General features: G+C 43.6%; 1 protein-coding gene and 1 long non-coding RNA gene across 2 annotated transcripts; both read right to left on the bottom strand.

The window, feature by feature from the left end:
* Nucleotides 1–1,976: 1,976 nt before the first annotated feature.
* Nucleotides 1,977–10,629, bottom strand: LOC308177970 (uncharacterized protein). The gene is made up of 3 exons (XM_080555910.1): nucleotides 10,411–10,629; nucleotides 3,438–3,765; nucleotides 1,977–2,948 (listed from the first exon to the last, which is right to left on the bottom strand). Exons 1-3 carry the CDS (start codon nucleotides 10,541–10,543, stop codon nucleotides 2,729–2,731), a joined length of 681 nt encoding a protein of 226 aa, XP_080412036.1. The 5' UTR covers nucleotides 10,544–10,629; the 3' UTR covers nucleotides 1,977–2,728.
* A 3-nt stretch (nucleotides 10,630–10,632) lies between these two features.
* Nucleotides 10,633–26,173, bottom strand: LOC308177971. Its single transcript, XR_013939528.1, has 4 exons — nucleotides 21,854–26,173; nucleotides 15,773–15,973; nucleotides 12,667–12,810; nucleotides 10,633–11,135 (listed from the first exon to the last, which is right to left on the bottom strand). It is a non-coding gene; the product is annotated as an uncharacterized lncRNA (long non-coding RNA).
* Between the last annotated feature and the right edge of the window lie 606 nt (nucleotides 26,174–26,779).

Here is a 26,779-nt window from a genome sequence, read left to right as displayed (position 1 = left end):
GAGTGATATTCGCCCCCAGCTCCAGGCCATCAGGGATGCTCAGACCCAGAGGTTTGCAATAGATTTGTTTCTGGTACGGAGAAGAGCACGTACTGAGGAGGCAGCCTGCAGGCATCAACTGGAAAGAGAAAAGTCATAGCTTTGCCCTGGGAAAGAATACAAGCATCACAGTTTTAGGGAAGAGATGTTCATTCTGCTGGAAGAAAATTATACTCCTTTCTTCACTACAGAAGTATTTCAGATCACTAAAATATGCAGACCATTTTTGTATATTCCACAGGCTCCAAACCATAAAAATTTACAGCTGAATGCAGCTCCATGGCAGGCTGACAGTGGTAAAGGAGGCTAGACCATGACTTGTTATGTAAATAAGCCTATAAAAGTCTTGATTTTTTACATGAAAATCAGATCTGCAACAACCGTTCTGCCTCAGCTTTGTGGACTGTTTAATTCCTACGTACACAATTATGCGGTGTTACCATACAGAGAAGGCATTTTATAAACCTTTAAATGATCAATCAGTTAAATAAATAAGCATCTCTGGTGATGCCATACTAACTTTTTAGGAAGTGCCTCATCCTTCTGTCATTAACTTAATAAGCTTGAATAATGTTTTCACAGCAATTACCACCAGTGGGTCAATGTCTGCTATTAGCAACCTTTCCTCCATGGATCATGAACATAATAAACCATGACAGCCCCAAAAGACAACGGGTGTCATAAGACTTTCTCCAGTATCAGTGCCAGGCTGCTTTAATGTGGCACTTATTGTGACAATAGATTGTCGAGGATCATTCAGTGCAACAACAATTTATTGTCTCAGTGGGAGTTTTCTCATTTTGAGAAGTTCAGCAAGCTCTGTAAGTCTGTAAATTATATCGGATGTAAGAGGAAAGTACATCTATACCAAAGTGTTTTGTGGCAAATAAAAGTTGTACCTGCTCTGAAACTGCTTTTTCAGGCTGTATTTCCTCACCCTGCATTGTTACCTTTTGGCATTAGTTTGCATGGGATCAGGTGGGCACAACATTTCAGGCTTTAAAGCATTGCCTCGCAGAGGAAGTGCCAGTGAAATGTTTCAGAACAAGCAGTACTTGGCGGCTAAACTTAATTAAAAGCAATGTGATTTAAACACAACACCTGGAGGTCACGTGGAGGCTGTGGAGGTTAATTGTAATTGTTACTGTATTACGATCCAAACTCCAATTTTCATTCGTTGTATGCAATAAATCCTACAAAGTCAGGTTATGAAAAAAAAGAAGCTCTATATACAAGGTATGCATCATCTCTAATTCAAATATAGGAAAGAGTTCAACAAACAGCAGTTAAGCCTCTGAACACCTTTGTGCAGCTGGCAAATAACCCATTTTATAGGCTGGTTAAGCTGATAGTGCAGATGTTGTGCCGGACCCCCAGTGACTTCGGGGCAAGCAGGGGGCAGCCCCCACACCGGGCTCCAAGGAGCCAACCATGCGTACCCCCTGTCCAGCAGGGACTCTTATTGTGAGTGTAGGGTGACTAGGAAACACAATGCTAAAAAATCTTTCATTGTAATAAAAATGGACATTTTTTTTCTCATAAATACGTTGTTGAGCTTTCTATGTTCTTATGCAAAATATCTGCATGGACAAATTTGTCCAGAGAAGTCCAAAAAACTCTTCCTGAATGGTGATAGGTGGCCCTTATAGCCTGAACGTCCAGCCCGGAGGGTCTGATCCTCTGGTGGGTGGTTTGGAATAATATACTCACGTTTTTAACCACCAGCCCTTGCAGAGTGAAACTTAACCTTCTCCAGCTGGGGAAAGCGAGCCAGGGCTTTCAACGGGCAAAGGAGCTGCAAGGGATCAGGCCCCTTGAACACGATGCACCCTTTGTGATGGATCGCACTAAGCCCACAGCAAGCAATAATGATGGATTCCCTGAAAAATATAATTTTATTGAATAAACAAACAAACAAAAAAATCACATTCCTACAGAGTGTGTGGATAGCATTTGAGGTATTGATTTGAAAATAGGTTCTACTTTCATCTCTAAGTTCTTTTCTCCTGCCATTTTGAACTACCAAAGTACCATGAAGTACCATGCAAGTCCATGGTTGGTTCCGCAACACACAGAAAATTGTTGTATTTCCTCTGCAGAGCTTAACATGATTTGTGCAATCATGGGTTTGAATAGCAAACCCCACCTCTGTCATCCCTTCTTGGAAACGTTTCAGTTATTCCCAGTTTCAATTATTTTAAATTTCACCAGTGTGATCAGCATATTTAAAATTCAATCAGCCTTCTAGTTTAAAACATTTCATGTGTGTGTCACACTAACAATCAACAAGAGTCCTGAATTTAACATCTGTTCCTACTAGTAAATGGTTTTAATTTGAGAATTGAAAAAATATATAAAGTAATTACTAGGCACTCAATCACAATGAATAATGTGTTTGCTACCAGCAGTTCTGTCCTGTCAGCAGAAACTCTGGAGAGGCAGAGTGGCAGAAAAGTGGTATTGCTAGAAACTGGGAAAAAAAATCAAAATACCGGCGTTGGGAGCAGTCTCAAAATGGCTGCGTCGGTGTCTGCCACTCCTCAGCCCCCCCATCACCTCCTCAGCAAACACCACTCATTTTGCTAGATGCTGACCCTTGGGGGTTGCACCAATATTTACTCTGCAAGCAGTAAATCTGGTTGACTTGAGAATGAAAGGAAAATAAAACAGTGGTCAAAAGGTCTGTGAGCTACAGAGCAATCCTGCCCAGCCTCTGCCATGTAGGAGGATGTGATGCCTGCAGAAAAGCCGTGCCTCCATCCCGCGGGCAGGGAGAGCAGCGTGGGCAGTCCCGCAGAGGCTCCGGTGCTGGGGCTGCAGGGAGCCGGGTGCCTTCCAGCCCCTCGCTGTTGCTGCAGCTCCTGGGGAGATGCTCTCCTCCTGCCAGATCCGCAAACAAAACGCCGTGCCTTGAAAAAGGGAATAAAAATACACGTTACAAACTTCAAAAGACAAATCAGTTTGTCTGATTTGTTTTGCATGTGACTATGCAGGTCATACCACTTGCGTTTCTTGTGGAAATCAAAATTCAAGCATAGAATTCTGTCCTGAGCACTGAAAGCTCTTATGCTGAAGATTGCAGCAGACCAGAGGCATTTTCACCCTAGGCTTTTGTGGAGAACACAGGAGTGGATGCCAACAGGTCTCTGGGAAAGCCTGGGCCAAGAACACACAAGCCGGCAGATCAGACAGGAATGTGCTTTTTACCTAAAGCAAAGTAAGCACATTTTTATCTCCTGTTTTATATCACTGCAGGTAGCATTAGCACAGGCTGATGCAGTGGATTTATCCCCTGAAGAGCCTTACCCCACTGTTTAGTCTAGCAAACAGCACACGCCGCTGCCTGACACACACAGCTTGATTCATTTTACGTGTTTGTTCTTTCCCGAATCACTTACTGGGGAGGATTTATGACTGCACCGTGCACCAGACGGGGAGCAGCACGCACGTGGTGCTGGCTTAGCAGCTCTGCCGGCAGCTCCTCGAGTCGGGTGCGATGTGTGGGATGCAGAGCCAGCAGCGTCCACCACCACCCGAAATGCTTTGAGCAAAGCCCACGCGTCATCTCTGCCCTGATGCCCTGCTGGTGTGCGTATTTGACACTGGCACTTGATGGGGATTGTGGTGGTTGCTGAACCTTGCGAAAATAGACACCACTTGCATGAAGCTGGGGGCTGGCTCTCCGCTTAACTAATCTTCTAGCCATTAGAAATGATCCCTTGAAACCTGCAGATGGATAAAAGTGATATCAAAAGCCATTATGCCTGCCACATTTCTCTTCCCTTCCTACAATGCTTTATTTCTGGTTCCTGACAGCCAGTCCCACGACAGCTCCAGGAGAACCAACCACCATGCACCTACGGGCGCTTACAGAGACAGGGAAACATCCCCTTCACACTGTGCGCCAGTGAAGTGCCCATGAAATGCCTGTGGTATCCGGGGGGTTACCAAAAGGGCCCTTTCGTGTTGCTGCTAAATGCAAAGCACTCTACAAAGACGATAGAGTCTGCGCAGCACCACTGACCTTGCTGGGATAAGGTACGTTCTTCTCCTTTTTCATGTCATCCTCAAAGCCTGAACACCAAACTGCAAAAAGAGGCTGCAAAAAGTTCCCCGTATGGAACCTGAGCACGCGATGCTGAGCTGGAAGCCCACTTAACGGCCAGCGACACAACAGGGCAGGGCTCTGGCTGTTAGAGCAGGCTGAATCGCCTACCATGATCAAGGCAGCTCATGAAATCAATCAGATTTTCACTCAAAGGCAGAAAGATACCCGCGTCATGGTGACCCAGCCCTTGGGGCTGCTCCACGGAAATGCCTTGCGTGTTAAGCCCGTGCACACGCCGCAGGACGGAAGGCGACGCGATGTGCACCGGAGCACAACCGATGGCACTTGTCAACTCATTCATCTTACAAGTGGTAATTTTAACAATTCGCCGTCCTTAGAGAAATTACCAAATCCTGTACAAAACTACCAGTTTTTAAATGACCACATTCCTCTCAACATTTCTTTTATTCCAGAAGTAATATTTTTCCTTGCAAATGCCTAATTCTTCCATTGCAATTATTTTTGTGATCATTGAGCGGCAATTAAATAATAAAGCATCATGAGCCCTATACATTCTCTCTGCCACGAACATTACTGATGCAAATTCCACTGAAGGCAGTGCAGAAAAAAAGTCATCACTGCTTCCAGCTCATTGGCTTTAACCCAGAAAAAAAAATACATATTTTATAGAAACATCTTCTGATGATTCAGTGTATATTGAGGAGGAAGGGGAAATTACAGAAGAAAATATGGGAGCAGTTCCAAATTACTGCCATTATACTGATGTCAAATTAAAGCTCCGAGCCAATAGATGGGTTTGGAGTGTCTAGAAACAATTTCTTTTTTTTTTTTTTCTGCCAAAATTCTGGTTTGTTGAGTTTAACACAGACAGCTTTTACTCGTGCCTAGGGAAATTACAGAAATAAGCTTGCATGGGACTTGTTACCTAACAATTGGTGCCTGTGGAGCTGACAGAAGCGTGACTGGATGCCCTCACACAGTGTGATACCTGCATGAGACTAACCCCGTCTGCAGCGCTCCGTCCGCAGGTGCCCAGCCTTGGGGTGATGCTCGTGCCTGCAAACCAAACCTCGGTCGTGCTGTAGGCGGGTGAGGCTGCTGCTAGCACAGTTATGTCCCCTGAGTGCACCCATGGGTGCAGCTATCCAGCACTGCACAGGCTTGGACATTTTCCCAATATCATTTGGACCTATATTTTAGCATTCTTATTTATGTTTAGCACATTCGCAGATGTGGGGAAACAGATATAAAGAAAATAGCAATTATTTTGTAATACAGAGGTGGAGAAAACACAGATTCACTTATTTTTGCCGCCAAAGTGAGGCAACTATTTCATGTCTCGCTCTTGCTGGCAATGCTCCATTCAGTTCATAATTTAGATGTATGATTTTGTGCTTCAGATCTGCTCAGTCAGATGCACGACACAATTCTTAATTATTTCAAAATTATTTAAATGGAATAACAAATCTAGTGTTTGATGTAACGTGGCTGCCTGACCCAAAGAAATATACGGACTATTATCATGTTTCCCAAGTGGATTTTTTTTGCCATAAATCAGTCCCTAATTATTGGCTAAACTTGAAATGATTGCTCGGTGTAATTGTGATGTTTTGCCACATTGTTTCAGACAAGAGCAATACGATGCTCCTGATGAAAACAAATGTACAGATTCTACTTCCAGGCCAAAATGCAGATGTTGTTGGTCTGATGGTTAGGATTATAACAAACAGAAGTGACTTTAAAAAAAAAAAAACACAGGCTGGAGAACTTGCACTACTTATTTTCTAAATAGGAAAACTCACTAAATGATTTGATCCAATTAATGCTTTCCCCATTTTCTAACCGTTAAAGGGAATGCTATAGAGATATGCTTCTGTTTGTTGTTGTTGTTTTATTTTGTGTTTAACTGAGTGGGGAATTATTGTTGTTCTTTGAATGTATCTTCAGTTTTGTGTTTATATGTATCTCTGCAGAACCCATAACAAAGATCACGGTAAACGCGAGCAAATGTAGATAGGCCTGGTAATGAAATGGTATAGCCATGAGCAGAGGTTTCTGGTTAGAGGAAAAAACAGCGCATCTTAAACATGGTTTTAAAACATTCCTCTATAATAATTCATCTAAAAAAAAAATTAAAATAATAATTAAATAAAACAGAACTGCAAATGTGGCACATTATAAGTCTAAGACAACATTCTAAATTCAAACAAAGTGGTGAAGTCCTCTTTAAAGACTCTAAATTAAAATTTAAAGTGAAGTCCTCTAAATTAAAAATAATGAATGGTAGTATTACTGATTTATCATCTCTAGAAGTATATTTTTTCAAGTACCTAGTTAAACTTCAAGTAAGGTCCTCGATCAGAATGCTTTTACCCTCAGGGCAGTTCCCTAAATGCGTGTTTCAGTTGCTTTTAGGGATCTAGTCCGTGCTCTTTCTTTGATTGCTCCGGGAGGCTAAACAAAGAATAGGCTGCTGCAGCATGAGCAAGGATGAAGAGAGCCAGGAAGAAGACATGAAACAAAAGCTCTGCCCTCAATCCTGCTCCATTTTGTACAGCCTTGTTTAAGTACCTGAAGGGAGGGTGTCAAGAGCATGGGGCCAGACTCTTTTTAGTGGTGCCCAGCGGCAGGACCAGAGGCAACGGGCACAGATCGAAGTACAGGAGGTTCCAGCTGAATATGAGGAAACATTTCTTTACTGGGAAGGGTGACAGAGCACCGGCACAGGTTGCCCGGAGAGGCCGTGGAGTCTCCTTCTGCGGAGATAATCAACACCCACCTGGATGCCATCCTGCGCACCGTGCTCTAGGTGACCATGCTTGGCAGGGGGATGGAGCAGATGATCTCCAGAGCTCCCTTCCCACCTCGGCCATTCTGTGATAACCTCGAAAAAGCTCCTTAGACTTCTACGGTATTTGGGATGAAAAGAAGGGTTCCTTTTCACTTGCGTTTTAATCTGCATACCACTTTTTTTTCTTACTGTATTCTTATTAAATGTAAATGTAGCTTTGCCTACATGATATGGTAAAGCATGCCTCCTTTATTTGTATTATATGAATATGTATACATACACAAAAAGAAAGGGAAAGAGCAGCTCTTCACAAAGCCCTGCCTTTTTGTACCGGGCTTCCTGCCTGCTTAACCTGAAGCTATGGTCTTTGCAGAGCACCCGAATTACTGAGGTATGCAGTAATACACGCTGTGACCCAGAGTGCAGGATGAAGCCCCTTCTTGCAAGTAATAGTCTGAGCTGTCCATTTTTTAAAATGGAAAAATATATATATATATATTATGTACTACCTTCAAAATAACTATGCTTGCTCTCTCTCTGACAAGTTTACCTATCTATCTAGAAAGAAGAGTATATCTTAACTATGGTCTCTTGAGTGGAATCCCTTCCAAAACATAACAAGCCATCAGTGAGCTACAGCCCGGGGACGTTACCTCCTGTGCTGGAGCTGTGAACTGAAGCCGTGCGCAGTGACACAGCAGCGATTCCTCCAGAGAGTGCATTGCCAAACCAACGCTGAAGCTCCCAATTCTGCCACTTAAATTGTGGAAGAAATAACCAAGGGACTTGCAGAAAATGCAGACTGACTAAGTCTGCAGTAATTTATCTGTTGGCTTTCTACAGGAAATGAATGTTTGTAAACAGTTGCCAAAATGAGTTCACCCCTCATTCTGTTAGATTTACTGTTTGCTTTCGGAAGTGCAGAGCGTGAACTAATCACGGCAGCAATTATCAGCAGACTTAAAGAAGGAAAACACTTAGTGGGTGCAAATAAAAAAGGTTCTTTTTGTCACTATTGACCACCATAAGTTGTTTTTCTGAAATGTTCCTTAGTGAAGCTCCCCTGCGGCTGGGGCTTGGGGCTGTGCATCCCCAGTGCTTGCGCTCCTGGCCAGGACCTGCCTGCAGACCTCCCCGCTAACTCCACCAGCCCGAGCCCAGCCCTACGTCTTTTTGCTCTTCTGCCTCTGTTGAAGGCATTCACATAGAAATGATCCGTGCTAATCTCACTCATCAACAATTACCAGGGCATGGGACAGTAACTTTGAATTACCATGAAGTGCCATTGTAATTAATTTCCAATTGCTGTCAGCAGTCCTTTTATTCATCGTGATTTTTCCACCCCTTATCCCCAGCCCTAATTTTGGCCTTTAGCTCACCAGTCGTGTGACAGTTGGTTCTATGCCACCCACAGCCCTCCTGAATTTCTATTACTCCGAGAGGCTGTGGTGGGAGCTGCTGTGTGACAACAGCTATGGCTCCCCAGCTTCTGGGCAGAGTGTTTCATATCAAAGTATTTTTGGCACGTCTGCATCGACCAGCAATGCTGATACAGGGGAGGAACATGCCCCCGTGTGGAGGGGTGGGTTGGTCAACAGACCGACCTGCGGTGGGCATGAACGCTGGAAATACAGGCGCACACACAACTTAGCAGCCTTTCTCACACATGTGCACATTCACACAGGCAGAATTAAAGTCTTTACAATAGCAGGCGCAGCCAGGGAGCTCAGCAGCTCAGCCTCGAGGCATCCTTGCTTGGCTGGCATAAGGGGCTCCTGTGCAAGTGACCACATTGAGCAACAAAAGCGTTTGCTGCGAGCAAACCCCTGTGTCTGCACTGCCATTTTGATGAATTTATCAAGCACGGTAAGCTCATTCTTAGCCTGTGCTCCATGACAGTGACAGTGCTTCATGGGCATGAGAAGTGAAGTGTCGCCCTGCTGGCCCCAACGTGCCTGGCTTTGGGGACCGCTTGGCACGCACTGATGCCAGCGCTCGCCCTTTCCTGCACATCCAGCAGGAGAGCTGATGGAAATGAAGGTCAGAAACTGCGACTGCTTTGACTCCTCTTTCACAGGTACATACTCCAGTCAAAATGGCTGGTTGTTTAGTCATTTCCCCATTACATATGATACAGCTCTACTCATGGGTTACCTGTTTCAACTAACGTCAACCTGCTACGGAAAATGTGAGAGAAAACACTTCATTAATTGACTTGCCTGAGATCAGCAATCAACATGACTAACCTACCCTTCACGACCAGGAAAATACAAATTGAATCATTCCTGCAGCCTTCATTTATGCACTTCCATCCAGGTGCAGAGAAAACACATTTCATATTAAATCCAAACCACATAGTGGACATAAATTTATACAAAAGTATTAAATTGTTCCTATTTATAACGTAATTCTGGATGAGATTATAGATTCCTGGCTTGGATTGACTGCAAAGAAGAAATTCTCCATCCTGTGACTTGATTAAAATACACTATGAAAGGAAGATGGCAGCAAGGCAGCATTTTCAAGTTCGGAAAAAAGCAGCCGCCTTGCCCTGCTGAATGTCCTTTTGAGCAGCAGGAGCTGCTTTAGCAGACTGCAGCTTGTTTGCTGCTCACTCAGATAAGCCCAGCTCCAGAATGCCACATTTTCCATTCCACATATCCATTTAAAATTCCTGTTTCATATGCTATTCTGAGACCCGTTACTTGCAATCTGGATCTTAATGCAAATATTTAAAGCTCAAGATAGAAACAGGAATAGCTAGCTTGAGAAACTGATAAAGCATTAGAAAGCCTTTTATCTTCCCAAGTTACCATTTCACATTTGATTCAGCATGGTAAGTAATTGTGCATGGGCCCGTATGTGTGTTCTCATTAATGAAAATAAGGACAACAAGAACAAACAGCTGAAATAAGTGTCAGATGAAAATCTAATTTTTAGTAAACAAGTATGAGAACATTTCCCGCTGCTTGGCCCCGGGGGGCTGTGAGTGACAAGAGGGGCTGATCCCTACCCTGAACCCGAGGGCTGCAGTATCCCTCAGTTTGCCTGGGGACTTGAGCCTGCTCCACCGCCTGCACTGGCCAGTTCAGGCCGGGTTGGATCCTGCACCTCCTGCTCGCCCTGCAGGCTCCTTCCCACTGCACTGCAGAGGGCTCTGGCTGCTGGAAGTTGGCTTTAAAGAAAGCAGCAGCAGCCTCGCTCCTCACAGCACTGGCCATGCTGGTTGGAAAGATTCATTGCCAACGAGCTGATGTTACCTGCAGCATTTTACATCAGACTCCCCAAGCTCCTGGACTTGTCCTCGTCTCCCTCTTCCCTTTTCTCCCTTTCAATAGCACTCTCACAGACCACGGTTGTGTCTGTCTTCCCACCATGCAATACTCTGCTTTGAGGAATAGTGATCGCCATCCGTTATTGGCAGCAGACAGAGACACGATAAGAAATTCAATTCAGGTGGCAAGCCAGGGCGGCAGAGTCAACACAGACACACCGCGGACAAAACACTAACCTGCAGATGATGCTGTCAGAGGGGAGACTGCCACAGCACGCTTCTGCCTGGAATCAGTAAAACAGAAACATATTTCAGCAGATGAAGACATTATGAGGCTCGGCCCCATCCTTTGCCACATGATCTGCGACATCTTTCCCCCTTGGGATGTGGTTTTGTGTGTGAAGAGATAACCCAGTGCTGACACCCACCAAAGCCAAAACGACCCAGCTCTTCCTTTGCTACTTGCTTTGCCCCGTGCCTCTATGGAAGCACGGACCTGCAGCGGCATCCAGAGAGCAGCCCCGAAGCCCAGCCCAGGACCCAGCGATGGGTCAGAGCAGACCTGCTTGCTCTGTCCTGGGGGTGCAGCAAGGCCGGGGCTCTCCTCCAGCAGCACGCAGAACAGTCTTGCGTCCTTTGCTAAGCACACCACTGTTCTGTGCATCTGTGACCGTTTTGCTACTGCTTCTTGTAGCTGTAGCACACAGAAACTCAAAGCAGATCAGACAGAGGATTTCTCTTTGTACCATATCTGACAGCAGCCAGACCTCGGTATCTCTCCTGAGAATATACAGACCCAAGCACTGTGCCTCATCCCCTGAACTTGACCTCCTGACACTTAAAACCATAGTACACGGCTTGAAACCTTTCCCAAGTGCTTGTCTCAACCAGTTGCAATTTCGGGCATCCCTTGTAACCATCAGGATCATCTTCCTGGTATCCCTCGATTTAGCATTTCAGATCTATGAGAGAATTCAGAAGACATTTCTGGACTGTATTTTCAACTGCATCTTTCCTTACTGAGTTAACAGCCAAATGTCCCTAATGTTGCTTTTATAGGGATAATCAAAGATATGTACCGTAGCAAATATATCTCTAATAAAATGAAATGTCTGAATTGAATGAAATGAGATTCTGTTGATATCTTCAGCTGGAAAATCAACCCACTTCTTCCTAAATTAACCTGGCCTTCAGTCTCTTAACACCTAATTGTTCCTTCACTGGTATCCACTAATGGGCTGTAAATCAAAGGAATGCGAATGATAATTGGAACTGTTTAAATTCCTTATTGATTTGGTTCAGTAGTTTTCAGCTTCCTGAGTCTGGCTCTGCCAATGCACTGTCTGTGTGCATGCATGTGTGTGTGTGTGTGTGTGTGTGCACATGAGTGTGCCTCTGAGCGTGCATGCACATACATTTATGTTCCTGGCATATTTTTTTATACTCATGCAGTCTATGAAATTCAGCTGGGGAATGGTGAAACCACAATAATGTATATTCAACAAGTGCTAAATCTTAGTTTGGTGATCAAATCCTCCAGATCTATTAAAAATGTCATCTAAATATATCATTTCTTTGCAATTCAATATTCAATTTTAACATTCCAGCCATACCAGTCTCCTCATCTGGCTTCACTAACGCCAGCTAGGTTGAACTTAGGCTCAGTGTAAGCACTGTACATAGCTAAGACCACAGGCTCTGACCTGGCATCAAGCTGTGTCTGCGGAGGTACAGGTGCAAATTCTCCCTGCCCCAGATTTGAAGGGACACCTCCAAAGCAGGAGCTTCCGAAGTATTTTCTTCTCTGCTCACTGCCCGCACAGCATATGTTAATTCAGATTTTAAAATAGGTACCTTTTCAGAGAAAAATGAATTGCATGTTATAAGAGAATATGATACTCCCAGCAGCATCTCCAGGACCCACACAGGGTTGAGAAACAGAGGGTTTCTCTGCATAACTGCGCGTTGGATATGTTTATCTGCTGAAATGAAGAGTGACAGCTGAAACCAAAAGGTACCCAAAAAGGTAACACTCATAACACAGAGAGATAAAAGGCTGTGTCATTTGCACATGCAGACATATTGGAAGGAATCGGAAAATTCCCACGATTTGTCTTGTTTGGCACACAGATGACAGCCGTGACCTGGTGAAGCTGCAGCGTGCATCGAGCCTCCAGCCACCCCACGCAGAGGTCGGTTCCCGTGGGCATTTCACCTGCCCAGTGCCGACCTGCCCCAGCTCCTTACTGCAAGGCACCATCAGCCACCACAGCCTGACCTGCTCCGTGCTGGGCTGCTCCTTCCTGGCTTCTAGAATGCCCCAAAGAATAGCAGCAAAAGGGCATCCCTGTGCATTAGCCTCTCTGTACATAAAGGTACATTTTATGTATTTTCAGACATGCTTCCAGCCCTGTCTCAACGCGAGTACTGATTGAACATTCAAGTAATCTCTGTTTTAACACACTCACTCCCTTTACCAAACACAGCACTTACCAGCGGCAGGTCAGAGCCAGCAGATGCGATGGAGACCTCTGTGAGCCTGAGCCCATGCTGAGGCAGATCACTTCGTGCAGGGAGCAAATGCCCTTCAGCCACGAGTAACGGGCGGTGTGTGAAACAACACAATGAGAGCTGAAACTGAAGCCAGAAAGTGCACTTTTACACTGGGCAAGGTGAGAAAAATTAAACATTTTTTTAATGCTATCAGTAATTAAATTAGGTTTGATTTTTTTTTTTTCCCAGAATGAGGATATATGAAATATGGATCATGTTTCTCGTGTGCTTTCATTTGAGAAGATAATACAGCTAATATAGTGCAGCATACTTGGAAGCATAGTGTCTTGATCTCACCTGGTTTTAATTAAAAATATTGCAAATATGTCCTCTGAAGCATTTTGCATTGGTCCTGTCAGGTCTTCCGGCAAAGCCTTTCTGCAATCAAAAGGTGCTAGGCAAGTTTAAAGTAAGTGAATTGGTGTCTCCATCCTTGGCAGGCTTTACTGAAAATAGTAACATTTTTATGCACTGAATATTTTCTCACTCAAGGCAAGTTGGATATTTTCTATCAGATTATCAACAGGTGGTAATATGTTGATATTCTAATGTTGCTGAAATAAAGATATCATGAAAAGTGCAGCGTATGATTTTTATCTCAAGGAAGTCTAATGCAATATGCCACTTCAAATTTTAGTTATATGGCCTTACACCATGAAGAACAGTAGGGATTTTGGCTGCATCATGGAGCATCTTTTATGGCATTTCAACCTTACTTTTTTTTTTTTTTTAATACAGCATTATAAGACAAATATTATTAGTGCAAAGAGCTTTAAAATCAAAGTACTTGAAAGTTTAGAATACTGAGAAATACATCAGTCCCTAAAGACTGCACGCAGCACCAGGATGAGCAGCAGAGTGTGCCTTCCCTGCCATGTCAACAAGTATTTTAAATCCTTGGAGAGAAAGCTCCACAATTACATATGAGGGAAACCATCTAGGCAAGTAAATACTCAGAGATTTCCCCTGATGAAAGGGCATGCTGGCTGTGAGTTCCTGAGACAGTTCAACATCACTTTGCAGTTCAGGCAGGAGCTGATGAACAACTCATGATGGGTAACGAGGAAAAAAGTTCATTAATTAGAGAGTTTGGAAGCCTTCCAGTGGGAAAAGGGAACTGGGAGTTTTCCTGTTGATGTTACAAATGATCCCTTGCAGTGAGAGGGTTAAAGGAGACGAGACGAGACATATGTGCAGCACATAGCAACACACTTCTGTTGCTGGCAGATTATCTATATAAAATGCCAAATATTAAAGTAACTATTCCCTGGGCTCTAAAGGGGAGGACTTCATCTCAGTTTGTTTGCAAAGATAAATGTTCCCTTACCTCACAGCTCAATCACAGAGCTAGCAAGTGGCCAGGTGAAAGGGAGAGCAGGCCTGCAGAGGGAGGGGAGCTGCACAGGACAACGCCGAGGAGCATGGGCACCAGGTCTACACCTCAGCACCAAAGCACTTCTCCAGCTGGGTGTTTTGCCACAGACCTTCCTGCCTGTCCGTAATGAGGGAGAATGAGGTTGGTATTCACCCATCAGCACTGCTGTGGCAGCGAGACGATTACAGGAATAAAACCTGCGCCGTCAAAAGAATGGATGGCCACCTACAACCTAATACCTACTGGTTTTGCTGAGCAAAAACACTATTAAGGATGATACGGCATGGAGACTTATGTTATTGATGTCTTTGCTGCCCGCCTGTCCCTCTGCAGTGGTGCCGCAGTACTGCTCCTTGCAGGAGGCAGAACAAGCAGCAAGCGCTACCTGAAACAGCCTTCAATGTGCTTTTGCTGCCCTTAATCCAAGGAGATTAAATTAAAATAAAAGCAAACCAGTAACACAGCAGGATGAGAATCAATTTTGCTTTAAAATGATCACTGAAGCCTGATCTCAAGCTTATGTAAGCAAAAATATGATCAGGTTTTGAGCGTTTCCTCCACAGCCCTCATCCCCTGCTAGGCCTCGTGGCTCTGAGAGCCCCCCAGCTGGCCTCAGACAGGACACAAGGAGCAAGGCCTCAGAGCAGACATAGGCTGGTAGCCAAAATTGTCCAAGCCACATCCATGTGCATGTGGCCGAGCCCCTTCCCAGCCTGGGGAAAGCACTCACGTCCTCTGAGCACACCCCGGTGCCCGCCCTGGCACCCCAGCACCCATTACAGTGCCTGGGGTGAGGCCTCCTTGCTGCTGACGAGGACTTTGGAAGAACCAAGGAGAAGCCGAGCTCCAAAGAACTCGTTACAAGCGTTAAACTAATTTGCACCATCTGCATCTTTGTAGCATTTATTATCTGCCAGTTTTCTGGCAAAATTATGTGACAGATAAGCTCAAAGAAACAACATTTTGGGCTGAACATCCGCACAAACAAAGCTATGAAGCCAAATATATGCAGCAGGAGTTTGTTTCCAAGCAGTATGCTCCGCCGGGGAATGGGGGTCACCAGGAGCTCAGCTCGCCCCCCCTGCAGAAATGGCTGGTAACGAAACAACCCTGAGGAAGTCTATGCAGCTTTGAGGAATTATTTAAAATGAAGCAATACTTAAAATCAGCAGCTTTTTTTGGGCGGATAATTCACACACAATAAGGAGGATGGGATTTGTCAAGCAAATTGTTCACTCTATAGAAGCTGCTAAAAAGCTTTCCGAGGTCACCAAGCCATTTTTAGTCTCAGGATGCCTTATGAATATTTCTGTAAGCTGCCTGGCTTCCAACCAGCTGTACCAGCACATCGTCCCACTAGATGCAAGTTAAATTTGCATTGTGTCCTAAGATAATCAGAGTTGTGATCATTTGCATGAAACAAACACTACAAATATTTAAATAAATAAATACCCTGTAGTTTTACGGAAACATGATGACTGTGTAATTAATTCTTCTCAGGCACTGCGAATTTCTGCATGATGTGAACTGATGATTTTGGTGTGTAACATCTGAAAGAGAGAAAAAAAAAACATCAGTTAAGGTGGAAAAGCCCAAAGAAGATTTCCTTTTGATGGTGCTGGTGTCTCAGCACTGAAACCAGAGGAGGTGGGCAGTCAGATGGGCTCCTACCTTGTTCCTTGATGTCTTCTGAGTGTCCCCAGCCCACATTGCTGACCAGGAAGGAAAGGTGTCCACATCTTGAGGTCCTCAGAGACCAAAGGTTGAAACATGCCCAGTGGGCACCCCACCCTCCAGCTGGAATATCTCCTCTGCTGTCTTTCATTCAGTGAACCATTCTATGATTCTACGATTTTCTCCTCACTGATCCTCCTGAAATGATAAAATAAATGGCTTTGAGAAGTCTGCTCCAACGCTGTCCCACTGGAAGTTCCACCTGGAGACTCACTATTTCCTCAGCCGCTTCCGCATGACCCAATCTCTGGGACAAAAAGCCCCATTTGGATCTTGAATTCTCCTTATTAATAATATCATACATTACATTTGACAGCCTCTAACTGATTCTCTGACTTTTATATGGCAAAAATTTCTGGCAGTGTTATTGGCTTTCCCTTTTTTATTAACTGCTCTGGCTGGCAGCAAAATCCCCAGCAGAAATGGATGCTCCTGGGGGAATTTTTCAAAGGTTAGATCCTCTCATGCTGATGCAACGTTTTTGGCATTATTCAAGAAGACAGATTAATCACTTAGCTAGACCTATATCCTAAACACAGTATGGGGGGGGGGGGGGGGGGGTGTGGATTTAGTCAGTTGCTTAAAAATAGGTTTAAGCTTTTAAATATACCTTACATAAATTTAGTCCCTGGTAATGAAGCACTGGAACAGGGAGAGCAGCAGAGAGGGAGAATGAGGAAAAGAAATGGATGTCCATTACAAGCCCAAAGAGAATGAAGCAGCACAGAAATGAATGGAATGGAAAGGATAGCTGGTGAGATGGAGGAATTTTTTATTTTATCTTTTTTTCTTGAGAAGAATGCAGAGGCTGGTATGAGAGGTACCAACCCTGCAATTGGTGGTAATTCACAGCTTCTGAGGATGCTGATGCTCACTCACAAGTGGATTCTGTATGTTATTCTGCAAAGAGCTCCAGTTTCTCCCACAAACATACTGCTGTACTGCATCCCTACAGTGCCAACGCCCAAGCAGAAATACATGGACCAGGAAGAATCAGCATACGAACAATTCAGAAGAGTCACCATTTATTGTAACTCTGTGTCCAGTCCATTAGTCCTGCTTGCCCTTCTACATCCACAAAAATGTAAAACTGGGGTAATAGTTACTTTTTGCAGACATTTATAGAGAATCCAAGACACCATAAAAGAACTTAAGATTAATGGTCTGCACCGAGATAATTAACTACCCTGATAGTAGAGACCCGGGCGATGAGTGAGATATTCCTGAGAAATGTCTAATGAAATTAGTGTTGTTGAATACATTTAAGGTTAATGGAAAAAATGGAACAAGAGTCGTGCCAGCCATCCAACACGAGCATTTCTCTCCTGAAATAAAAATGGGTCACAGAAGAAGCCTTTTAACTACATACTAAATCCATTATCTGTTCCCATTCGAACCTCTCATTTTGAAGGCAGCAATGGCTATTGACAATCTGTCTTCCAAAACTTACACACTGAAACTGTTTGTCTTCTGTTTTATCGTTGTGTACTGGGGAGGCAGATGGTCAGACTGCTTCCCTGGGCGGGCAGTTTTATTGGCAACACAAAAACATGCTCCTCAGTGCACCTTCAGCAGGGCAGGTAAAATAAAGGAGCTTTTTTCATCTCTGATATCTCTTCCTGAAGAATTTCTACTCCGCTTCTGCTCCAGCAGTTCTGCCTTCAGAGTGATTTCTGTTGTCTCAACAAGCAAACGCTCCTAGCACACTGACTTAACCTGAGTTTCTTGGGATCCAGATGACATCATTTCTACAGGCAGATGCATGATTTCTTTTCCACAAGTTTACAGTGCCACTGAGATGCCTGTGAGCAGGCAGAGTCGAGCATTGAGAAGACAGCTGAACATTTCCTCCAGCACAGGTGGTCTGCACCTGGCAGTGAAGGCGCATACTTGGCCCCTTTCTGATGGCAAACTTCCGATGCGGGTCTGGGTCTTGGTTGTCGTATTCACACAGCTAAAGGACTGACTAAGGTGCCTGAGGAATACCCCAAAGAAAGAAGCCAGTTTTCACCTCCTATGACTGACAGCAAACTTTGCTACAATAAATAGGAAAAAACTTCATACAGAAGTGTAGCAACAGCAGTCCAGTCTTTCACTTCAAATTGAAGAAGTAATAATATTCAGCGTGATGAGTTAGGACTTTAAGTGCTCCCCAATATCTTGCCCCCAGCAGCACATTGGCCCCAAGCATTCTGTTGTATCCAGAGTGCACAGACAGCTACACAACAGCAAGGCTTAATGAGTGCTGTCCATGATATGAACAACTATTTGGGGAGAAGACAGAAAAAGGAGGATAGAAACACTGGACAAATCTGAAAGACTGTGCCCAGAACACTCTTCTGCAAGACAGTCACTTCAGCTGGTTTAGGGACAGACTGGAAAGTTTGGGTACACTTTTATTTTCTTTGTGCATTCACTCTAAACTCGAGGTTGGTGAGCTGAAATCTGTCGAGTGTAATGAAACCTCCTAGGATGGGCTGTGGGACATAATACCGTTGATTTGAAGCCTCAAGAGATATCCCTCAGAAAGAAGGGGGCTGAGTGGGTCTCTTACCTCTCAAAATGTAAGGAGCAGCTTAGTTAAGAGCTGGCTGGGGGCCTGCAGCCCTCTGGGCAGGATGCTCAGGCTTCTCCCATGCCCTTCCCTAAGAATGCAGTCTGTCAGCTCACAAAGTTCACCCAAACCCTGTACAGCAAAGCTCTTCTCTCTACCACAGTCTGCAGCCTGAAGGGTGTCTGACCTCCCTATTTCCCACCGTTGAAGGGCAACCCCTCTTTTCCCTCCAACTGGCCTTTGGGGCAGAGGGGCACGAGTCCACCTCCTTCCCCTGGTTCCCTTCCAGCCCAGCTGTGGATCACAATCAAGGTCCACCTGGCTGAGCAGCACAGGCTGGCCCCAGGTCCTTTGGCTCTTGGAGGTCAGATCATTGCTCCCTAACAAGTTTATCTTCCATCGCACTGAATGCTCTCAGCTCATAAATTGTGCAAAGGTATATCTTGACAGGTGGAGTATATTTTCTTGTTGCTGAGCCATGGTGGAGCTCATCTGTTCAAATCATCTCGCGGATTGTTTACGTTCCCGTGACAGGGTTCTGTTCATCACTAAGTCAATATGAGGTCCAATTATTACGGTCAAATGACTCTTAACTCTTCAGGCAAGTCAACCATTGATCTCTAAAAAAAAAACCCTGATGCTACTTGAGTCTAGGCCTCCACATGACCTCCAAATGACTGGACAGAGCCGCTGCCCCCAGGGTCTCAGGCTGCACCTGTTCGTGGCAAGGACCACCACCACTTTATCCAGCCCTGATCTGGGTTTTGTTGCAGGGCTCTTAGTTGAAATGAAATTTAGCTGAAAAAAAATATATTTCAGCTCATGCACAAAACCAGTCAAGGCAGCATCCTGCAAAAATCTAAATAAAGCAATTCTCTTCTGTGAAGCAGCTCAGAGACACAGAGCTGAGAAAAGAAAGCTTTTGCCTTTCCCTTCCATGTGCATAAAGAGACAGATAACAGGGTAGTTTTCTTTATAAACTTAGAAGAATCACAAGAAAAGTGCTGGGGCTTTGCTTGAATTACAGAGGTTTATTTCTATCACAGAACAAAGCTGACGTGGTTTGTCTTCCAGAAATTAGTAAAGTAGCCGGCAACTTAAACTAGATCATTCAGTATTTGTCAGATTAGCATAAATCTCTTCCCAACATGCAGGACAGAACAAGATTAAAATTAATAAAAAGAAGTGAGTGAATACCCAAAGTTATATATACTATATTTAGAGTTTGAAGACCTGGTATAGACTATACTGAAATGCTCCTATCAACTTGGTTAGCTGCTGGACTGCTCTTGGACTACTGCAAGGATATTTGTAAAAAAATAAATACAAACGAGCAGTTCACCTCCTTTCTCTGATCACTGCTCAGAACAGAGACACTCACGTATTATGTGAAAGTATGTATTTTAGAGGAGTTTATAAATCTTTTACACTCATAGATTACTTCTAAAAAAGAGGAATTTATCACAATAAATGGAAAACCAAAATCTTAGTACCTTTTCATCAGAAGTAATGAAGAAATGCATTTATTCTTTACTCTGCAAACCTCCTTATTTCAGAATATACAGCCCTTTGAAAATGCTGTTGTATATTTGTTATGGCAAAGACATTTCTTTTTCAGATTCCCAAATATAAACTCTTCTATAATAAAAAAAAGGGCTCTCCTATTGTCCCTGGTGTATTTTGCACAGGGTACAGACAAGGGGAAATGCATTCTCATTCTTCCCTGAGGAACTGAAGACTTTATGCTTCAATAATTAATTTTTTACCTTCCTGAAGCATACTTTGTGTCTGTACAGACCTTTGCTCAAGCACACTCTGCATTACAACAGAATTTAGAAAGCAGAATCTACCCTTCATTGAGGTGATAAAATATCATGCAAAGAGAAGAGTTATCCCGTGCACAACCGTACTTCCAGATATGATCATAAAATTCAGCCAAGTACTCAGACTAACCAATAATTTATTTGTCAAGTTTCATTTATTTGTCTTAAAAATGTTCAAGAGAAGATGTTGAATTTATTCTTGACATTTCCCCCCTGTAGATAATCGCTTGCATAAACATGGTATGAATATTCACTGTTCAAACCTTAAAATTTGGATTGTCAGTTAGTTATATAAATCATGGCATTATTGCTTTTCCTTCATGACATATGTAACTAAGCAACAAATTGAGAATTTAAATACTAAATTTAATACATTCTGCCCTTTTCACGGTGATAAGTGATACAGAGATCTCAGCTCAGCAGGAGGTGGGTCCTGCTGTCCTAAAGGTGGAGAATCAGACAACCTTGTCAGCTCAAAAGCCAAATGATGCCACCTATTCCGGTTCAGAATTCACAGAGCAAGAACCATTGTCCTGGCAAGGCTCAGTTTCTCAGTTATTCCTCAAAGTGAATTCAAAATATCAAGAGTGGTTTCAAGACTAAGCTTGTTCTTGAACACAGAAGACCATGCAGGAAGACCTACATGTTCGCAGACGCCACTTTGTTGCTGGCTGTAAACTGCCATAGCAGCAGAAAGAATTTAGAACCGTTGCGGTTATTTGCGATCAGAAATAGGATGTGCTAAGACAAAGAGCTGGAAAAGCTGCAAAACGAGGAGCTCTCTTCAAAAAGGTTGGAAGAGACATTTGTCATTTAAAACAAAAATTGAAGACTTCTAAGGGAAAAAATGGCAGAATAACCTTAGAATAAGAGGTATTAAGGTACTAAAGGGAGTAACCTTTAAAGCCTGCCTACAGAATGGATCCCCGAAGTCCTGAATCATAATAGCAGAGGGGAGGAAGAGAGCCTTGAAATAAATGAACATTACTCCAGAAATCTCCCAGAGATGACAAAAAGTGCAGAAGTTCCATGCTAAACTATTTTATTTCTTTGATAAAACCTGAACTCTTAAGCAGCCTGGAGTGTGAGAGGAAAGAAGAAAGAAAGGATAATAGGAGGGGAAATAAATCTCTTCTGTTAAATGCATTCAGCAGTGTAGCGATAGGCATAGGATTACGCTCAATTTAATCTCAATGGATAACACAGTCCAGGATATTATCTGCAGTTTCCTCAAAAATCTCCTCTGAAACACAGCTTTTGCATTTCTTTCTGCAGCAGTAGCTCTGCCCTGGCTGACTTACCACAGCACTCTGCTGTTCGGTTTGGCCATCTACAAAATGGGCCTTGTGACACCACACAGGAAGAACAGTTTAATTTGGGGGACAAACAGAACTAATGAACAGGGAGGCAGGAGTTCAGAGCTGGTTAGTTTGCATGGAATCCATCGATAAAAGCCAGAAGGTGCTTGTTAACCAGACAAGAAGATATAGAAGGGAATGCAGGGAATGCAGGACGACCTACCCAAAAATCAGCTATTTGCCTTCACCTACTTTGTGAAATCTTTGCAAAGCTGAAAAACCACTCACAGTTTTGCAAAAACAGGTTGCAATACTGTATTTGTAAACTTGCGGATTAGCATACCTCAAAATGTGCAATCCAGAGGGATGGGGATAGGCTCCTGGCTGCTCTACCTGACGATGCTCACTGCATGCAGTCACTGGGAATGGGTGATCCTGGTGGAACTCAGGAGCTGTTTGATCTGAATTAATTTCTCTCACTCACAGCAGTGAGTACTCCATGGCAGGGTTATGTCCCCTAATATCTCACCCCCAGCTGCCTCACGTTCCCAGCTTCTTCTGAACTTACTACCCAGATACTGGACTAAGATTATTTTATGTGATCTAATAACACAGCGCCAAGCATGGGATAGACAAAATAGATTAAGAAGATTAGTTTTAGTTTTATGGCAAACTTCCTACGGGTGCTTAATTAACAACATTATAACGGCTAATCACTTGGTGGTTCCTACCTCCACTCATTTTCTCGGTGACACAAGGGCATGCGATAGGGGTGAGTGGCTGTACCATGTCTGCTTGCGATAATCTGTCACTTCGCAAAGGGCTGTGGTGCCATTAACTGGGTTAATTGGGTTCATAATTGTTGCCAATCTGGACATCTGTGCTCAGCTGCTGCCACTTAAGAAAAAAGAAACTAAACATGAAATGGTGTGGATGAGAATTTTGCCCATGGATAGTTCTTACATCCCCAAGGAGTCTCGGAGGGAAAGAGGGTGTGCAGAGGATGTGTATCACCCTCTTGGCTGGCGATATTTTCCTAGTTTCAGAAGTTATTTCCAGAAAACAAGTTTCCAGAATGTGAGCCCCCTGTTTCCCAGAACAGATGTGGGGAAATTTCTAGGTAAATAAACTGGACTGAAATGTAAATGAGGTTTGGAAAAAAATATATATATCAAGGGAATTCTTTTAGCTGGTAAAATACATATTTTAAAGAAATCTTCAATATAGAAAACTTCTCAAGTTCACTACATTACCTTTCACCAAAAAAAATGCTGGGAGGAAGAAGTTATTATTTTCTGGCTCACAGATCAAAAATGCTCTCTCCATCTTTCCAGCTAAAATGGGCATAGGATGAGGAAGCCTTAATTACTAAGCATAATAGCAGATTTACAGATAAATGGTAATTTAACTTAGTGTATGTATTGAATTAAACAGCATTCTGTGAAAACTCCCAACTAAAGTTAATATTATCAACAAAACAAAAAAAAAAAAAGAGAGGGGGTTTGGCTTTTTTTTCCCTGTAGCTAACATTTAAAGTATAACTGTTCTCTGTGATTGATGTTTCATTTTAGATGAGTTTTTTTTTTTTTATCTGCTTTAGAGAGTGACACTATGCTATTTCATGGGATTAGTGATTTAAGTAATGTGAGTAGGTTGGTTGTCATGATTAGCAGAAGCTAAAGCAAAGCAGCATTTGCTAACTGCAGAGAATTGAGACAATGTGGCCAGCTGCAGCGGCTTATTAAATGCATAATGAGCTCAGGCAACTTATAAAAGGAATCAAAATTCTGTAACACAGGGAAGCAAAGTTCCTAAGTACCAGCATATTCCTACAAGACTTTGAGGTGACATGAGATTATTACGAAATATTTAGTGAACAGACACTTAATTGAATGTGAGTATGGGAAAAGGAATTTAGGGCAGCAAGTTTTTCAGAGAAGAATTTCAAAGTTTGGCTCTCAACAAACCAATATTTGCACCGTGATGCTACTGGGGGGCTCTGCTTGGGAACCAGCCCTTTTCTTTCATCATGAACCATTTTTTCCAGCCACTGAAATATCACCATTTGAATCTGTATATTGCTTCTGGAGATCTTCTTTAGCCCTCTGTCATCTACTATACTCTTATATCTTATATTCCCCCAGCATCATAATATTCCCACTTTAATCAGACCCTGCTTTGATTTCAACTACTATCCTCCTGACTTTGCCTTACGGACCTTTCTCTCTGCGGCTGCTGCCTGTCAAAGAGATCGCAGCACGCCTGCCTCCAGCCTGCCCGATTCATTTGATGAGCTTGCTACTGGTCTGCAATGTAAAACAATAATGTTTTCAGCAACTTTTCAGTTGCTGATTTCTGCAAAGCTTACCTGCACGGCAAGCTCTGATGGCTTACCCGCATCTTCCTGCACATGCATTGCTTCCAATAAAATTAGGCTTTGGTTATATGGGATTTACGTGGCATGTATCTAAAGAGATACAAATCTTTATTTTTGGAAAATGAGGCACTGTTTAAATATCAGCTATGTGGGCCGGGGATGTAAATCTCATCGGACAGTGTAAGAAATTGGAAACAGCTGTAGGCAAGTGAGAGCGCTGCCAGAGCAGCTTTATCAGGGTTATCTGTTTGGGGGTTTCCCTTGCAATCAGGCAAGAGACTCCCCATTTCCATCAGTTTGCCAATGCCTCACTGTTTCTCAAGCACAACAGTACTTGTGTCATCCAGTCGACCAGAGAAACACCATTGATGCCTGGATGCTGCAGGGATCCTTCTGCTTTATGATCGGGCTTTACAACTCTAAAGTGCCTCCTGCCTCTCAAACTGCCTGTGGCTATCTGGGGGCACAGGGCGAGACTTTATAGAGCATGGCACAATGTTTAGATTATGCCATCCTCTGAGAAGGCAAAGAAGTAAAAGACAGTGTGATTGCTGCTGCAAACTCAGAGTTGCATAGAACCAGAGCTCTGGTCCCATTTCAGCAGTTAACTTGCACGGCACCGTCCCGAGAGCCTCGGATCATTTGCACAGTCTGTTGTGATCAAAACCCTCCAAAACATTGTGCTGAGAGAGCTCTCCCAGTACAGGGCAGAGAGGACCCAGGGCAGCCATGACATAACAGCCATGCCAGCCAAGGCACGGGGGTGACAGGCACGGCACGCGAATCGGTGGAGAACAGCAAGCCTGCACTTAGCACTGAGTATTAACAAAATTCAGGCGTCACCCCCTTTCCGCTCCTCACATATCTTTAAAAATCCTGCTCCCTAATGAAATTCAGATTCTGGAATTACTGATGGTCTGCAAGCAAAAGGAATATTAATTTAGCCCAGACTCCGTAGCTTTGTGCTTATTAGGCAATTCTCTGATTTGGGGAAATAAGCGCTATCTCAGGGTTTTTTAACCATGTTTCTCCAATAGTGATGAAAAAGTTTTTTTCATTTCCTTTTGTGGAGAAATATATACAAGCTAGGCTAGAGGAAGGCCTCAGTTCATGTAAAACGTAGGAAGATATAATGGAAGTTTCACAATACCTTTTCAAAGTACCCTAATACACATTAGGCAGGCTATTTCAGCTTCTGAATTCTTTCAACCTTTCCCTGACTTTGAGTTAGAAACTTGTGAAATATGCTGTTTTTATGATTAGAGCACTGTCACATATAGGTTTGACTTCAGTCATTCATTTAGCAAAAAACCCTTTGTCAAGCCAAAGAGAATAATCCCATCTCCGCCTGCTTGGGGAACGTCTGCCTCCGCTCTTTGGCTGGCCAGCCAAAACTCAGGGAACAGCGTGCCACTGATCTTTCATTTTCATCCTATTCCTCCCAACTCAAAGTTACACAAATTATTTTAAAATAACCAGCCTGAAGAACTCATTCACCAGCAGCTGATGGAAGAAAATTTCCTGCTTGCACTGAAGATATTATTCCAGAAGGAAAGTGGCAAAAGAGACATTACAATTCACTTAGAGACACGCTCACATGCCAACAAAGGCACTGCCGAGTGCGGTCTTGGATTTCCATGAAAAAGGGGAAACCGAGTGCTTTGGGGTACTGCGACAGGACAGTGCCTTGTCAGGGGCTTGAACGCGAGCCAGAATGGATCCCCCTGCAATGAGATAGCAGAAATGTTATCATAAAATGTGCACTGCACTCTCTCCGGATTTGTAGGCCATTAGAAAGAAATCTTACATGTGCTGTTTTGTAATGATGCCGGACTTCCATTATCTTGCTCCAAATACACAGGTCAGCCAGCAGCAGCATTCAAGGCAACAGGAAGCAGGCCTCAGCTCTTATCTCCAGAGGATTTGTGCCTTTCCTGCACACACAGTCCAATACACATTTGATTTTAAAAGAAAGCCTTTGGTTTAAGCTGAAAAGGGAAAAAAAAAATATTTGGGTTAATAATTCTGGGCTTCTTCTCACAGTAAATTCTCCACTCAGAGGAAAAATAGTATGGTCAAAAGGTAGCGAATTAGCTGCAAAGGGCAGATTTTGACCTGATAAAATTGGCGTGGCTATTTAGGGAGCAAGATTTCATTAGAGTTGCTATAGCAATTGGAACAGTTTGGCAAAACCTAATGAAGGATTATGATAGAAATAGAGAAGGCTATAAGCCATCAAAGCTATAGAAACAGAAGCTTCAGAGGCTTCTGAGCACAATCCCTCTGGAAGTACACTGATCTCCCTGGAAGATATCACACTCATTTCAAACATTTCTCTGGGGGATTTGCTGAGCAATGATTGCAATACAAAATGGAGTGCCCTCTCCACTGCAGTTATTCGTGGATTTTCTCCTCCGAGAGGCACCCTTTATTATTAAATGCTTTATAATAAAAATACTTTGCACTTGCATGGCACCTCTCATCACAGAGCGGTGCAGAAGTTATTCCTGATGCTGTGTTAACCTCCTCAGCACAGCACTAGGTACGTCCTGTGGCTGAGCAAATGGAGCTGGAGACATAAAGTGGCTTCACTCCAGCCTCCCCAGGGATGAGGCAGGGATGTGCATGAAGGGGGGTTCCCGGGTGCCCAAATAAACCTCAGGTGCTTGAGCAGGGATACAGCAGAGCTCTCACCCATGCAAGGTGCCCCGATGCTGGGCACATGCTGCAGAATGACCTCTGGCTCTGGCTGAGCTCCCGCTGTGCTGCGATGCCTCTCCACGATGGAAAATCAAAGCTGCCATCCAGCAGGATGCTCTCACCCAAATGCTGTGCGGGGCCCGGAGTGTTGCTCAGCAGCTGCACAACAACAGGCATTTATTCCGTTCTATG

Source organism: Anser brachyrhynchus, assembly GCF_964034855.1.
Source record: "Anser brachyrhynchus genome assembly, chromosome: 14".
NCBI classification, from domain to species: Eukaryota; Metazoa; Chordata; class Aves; order Anseriformes; family Anatidae; genus Anser; species Anser brachyrhynchus.
Note: the sequence above shows the minus strand (reverse complement) of the source record. Positions and strands in the feature narration are given on the sequence as shown.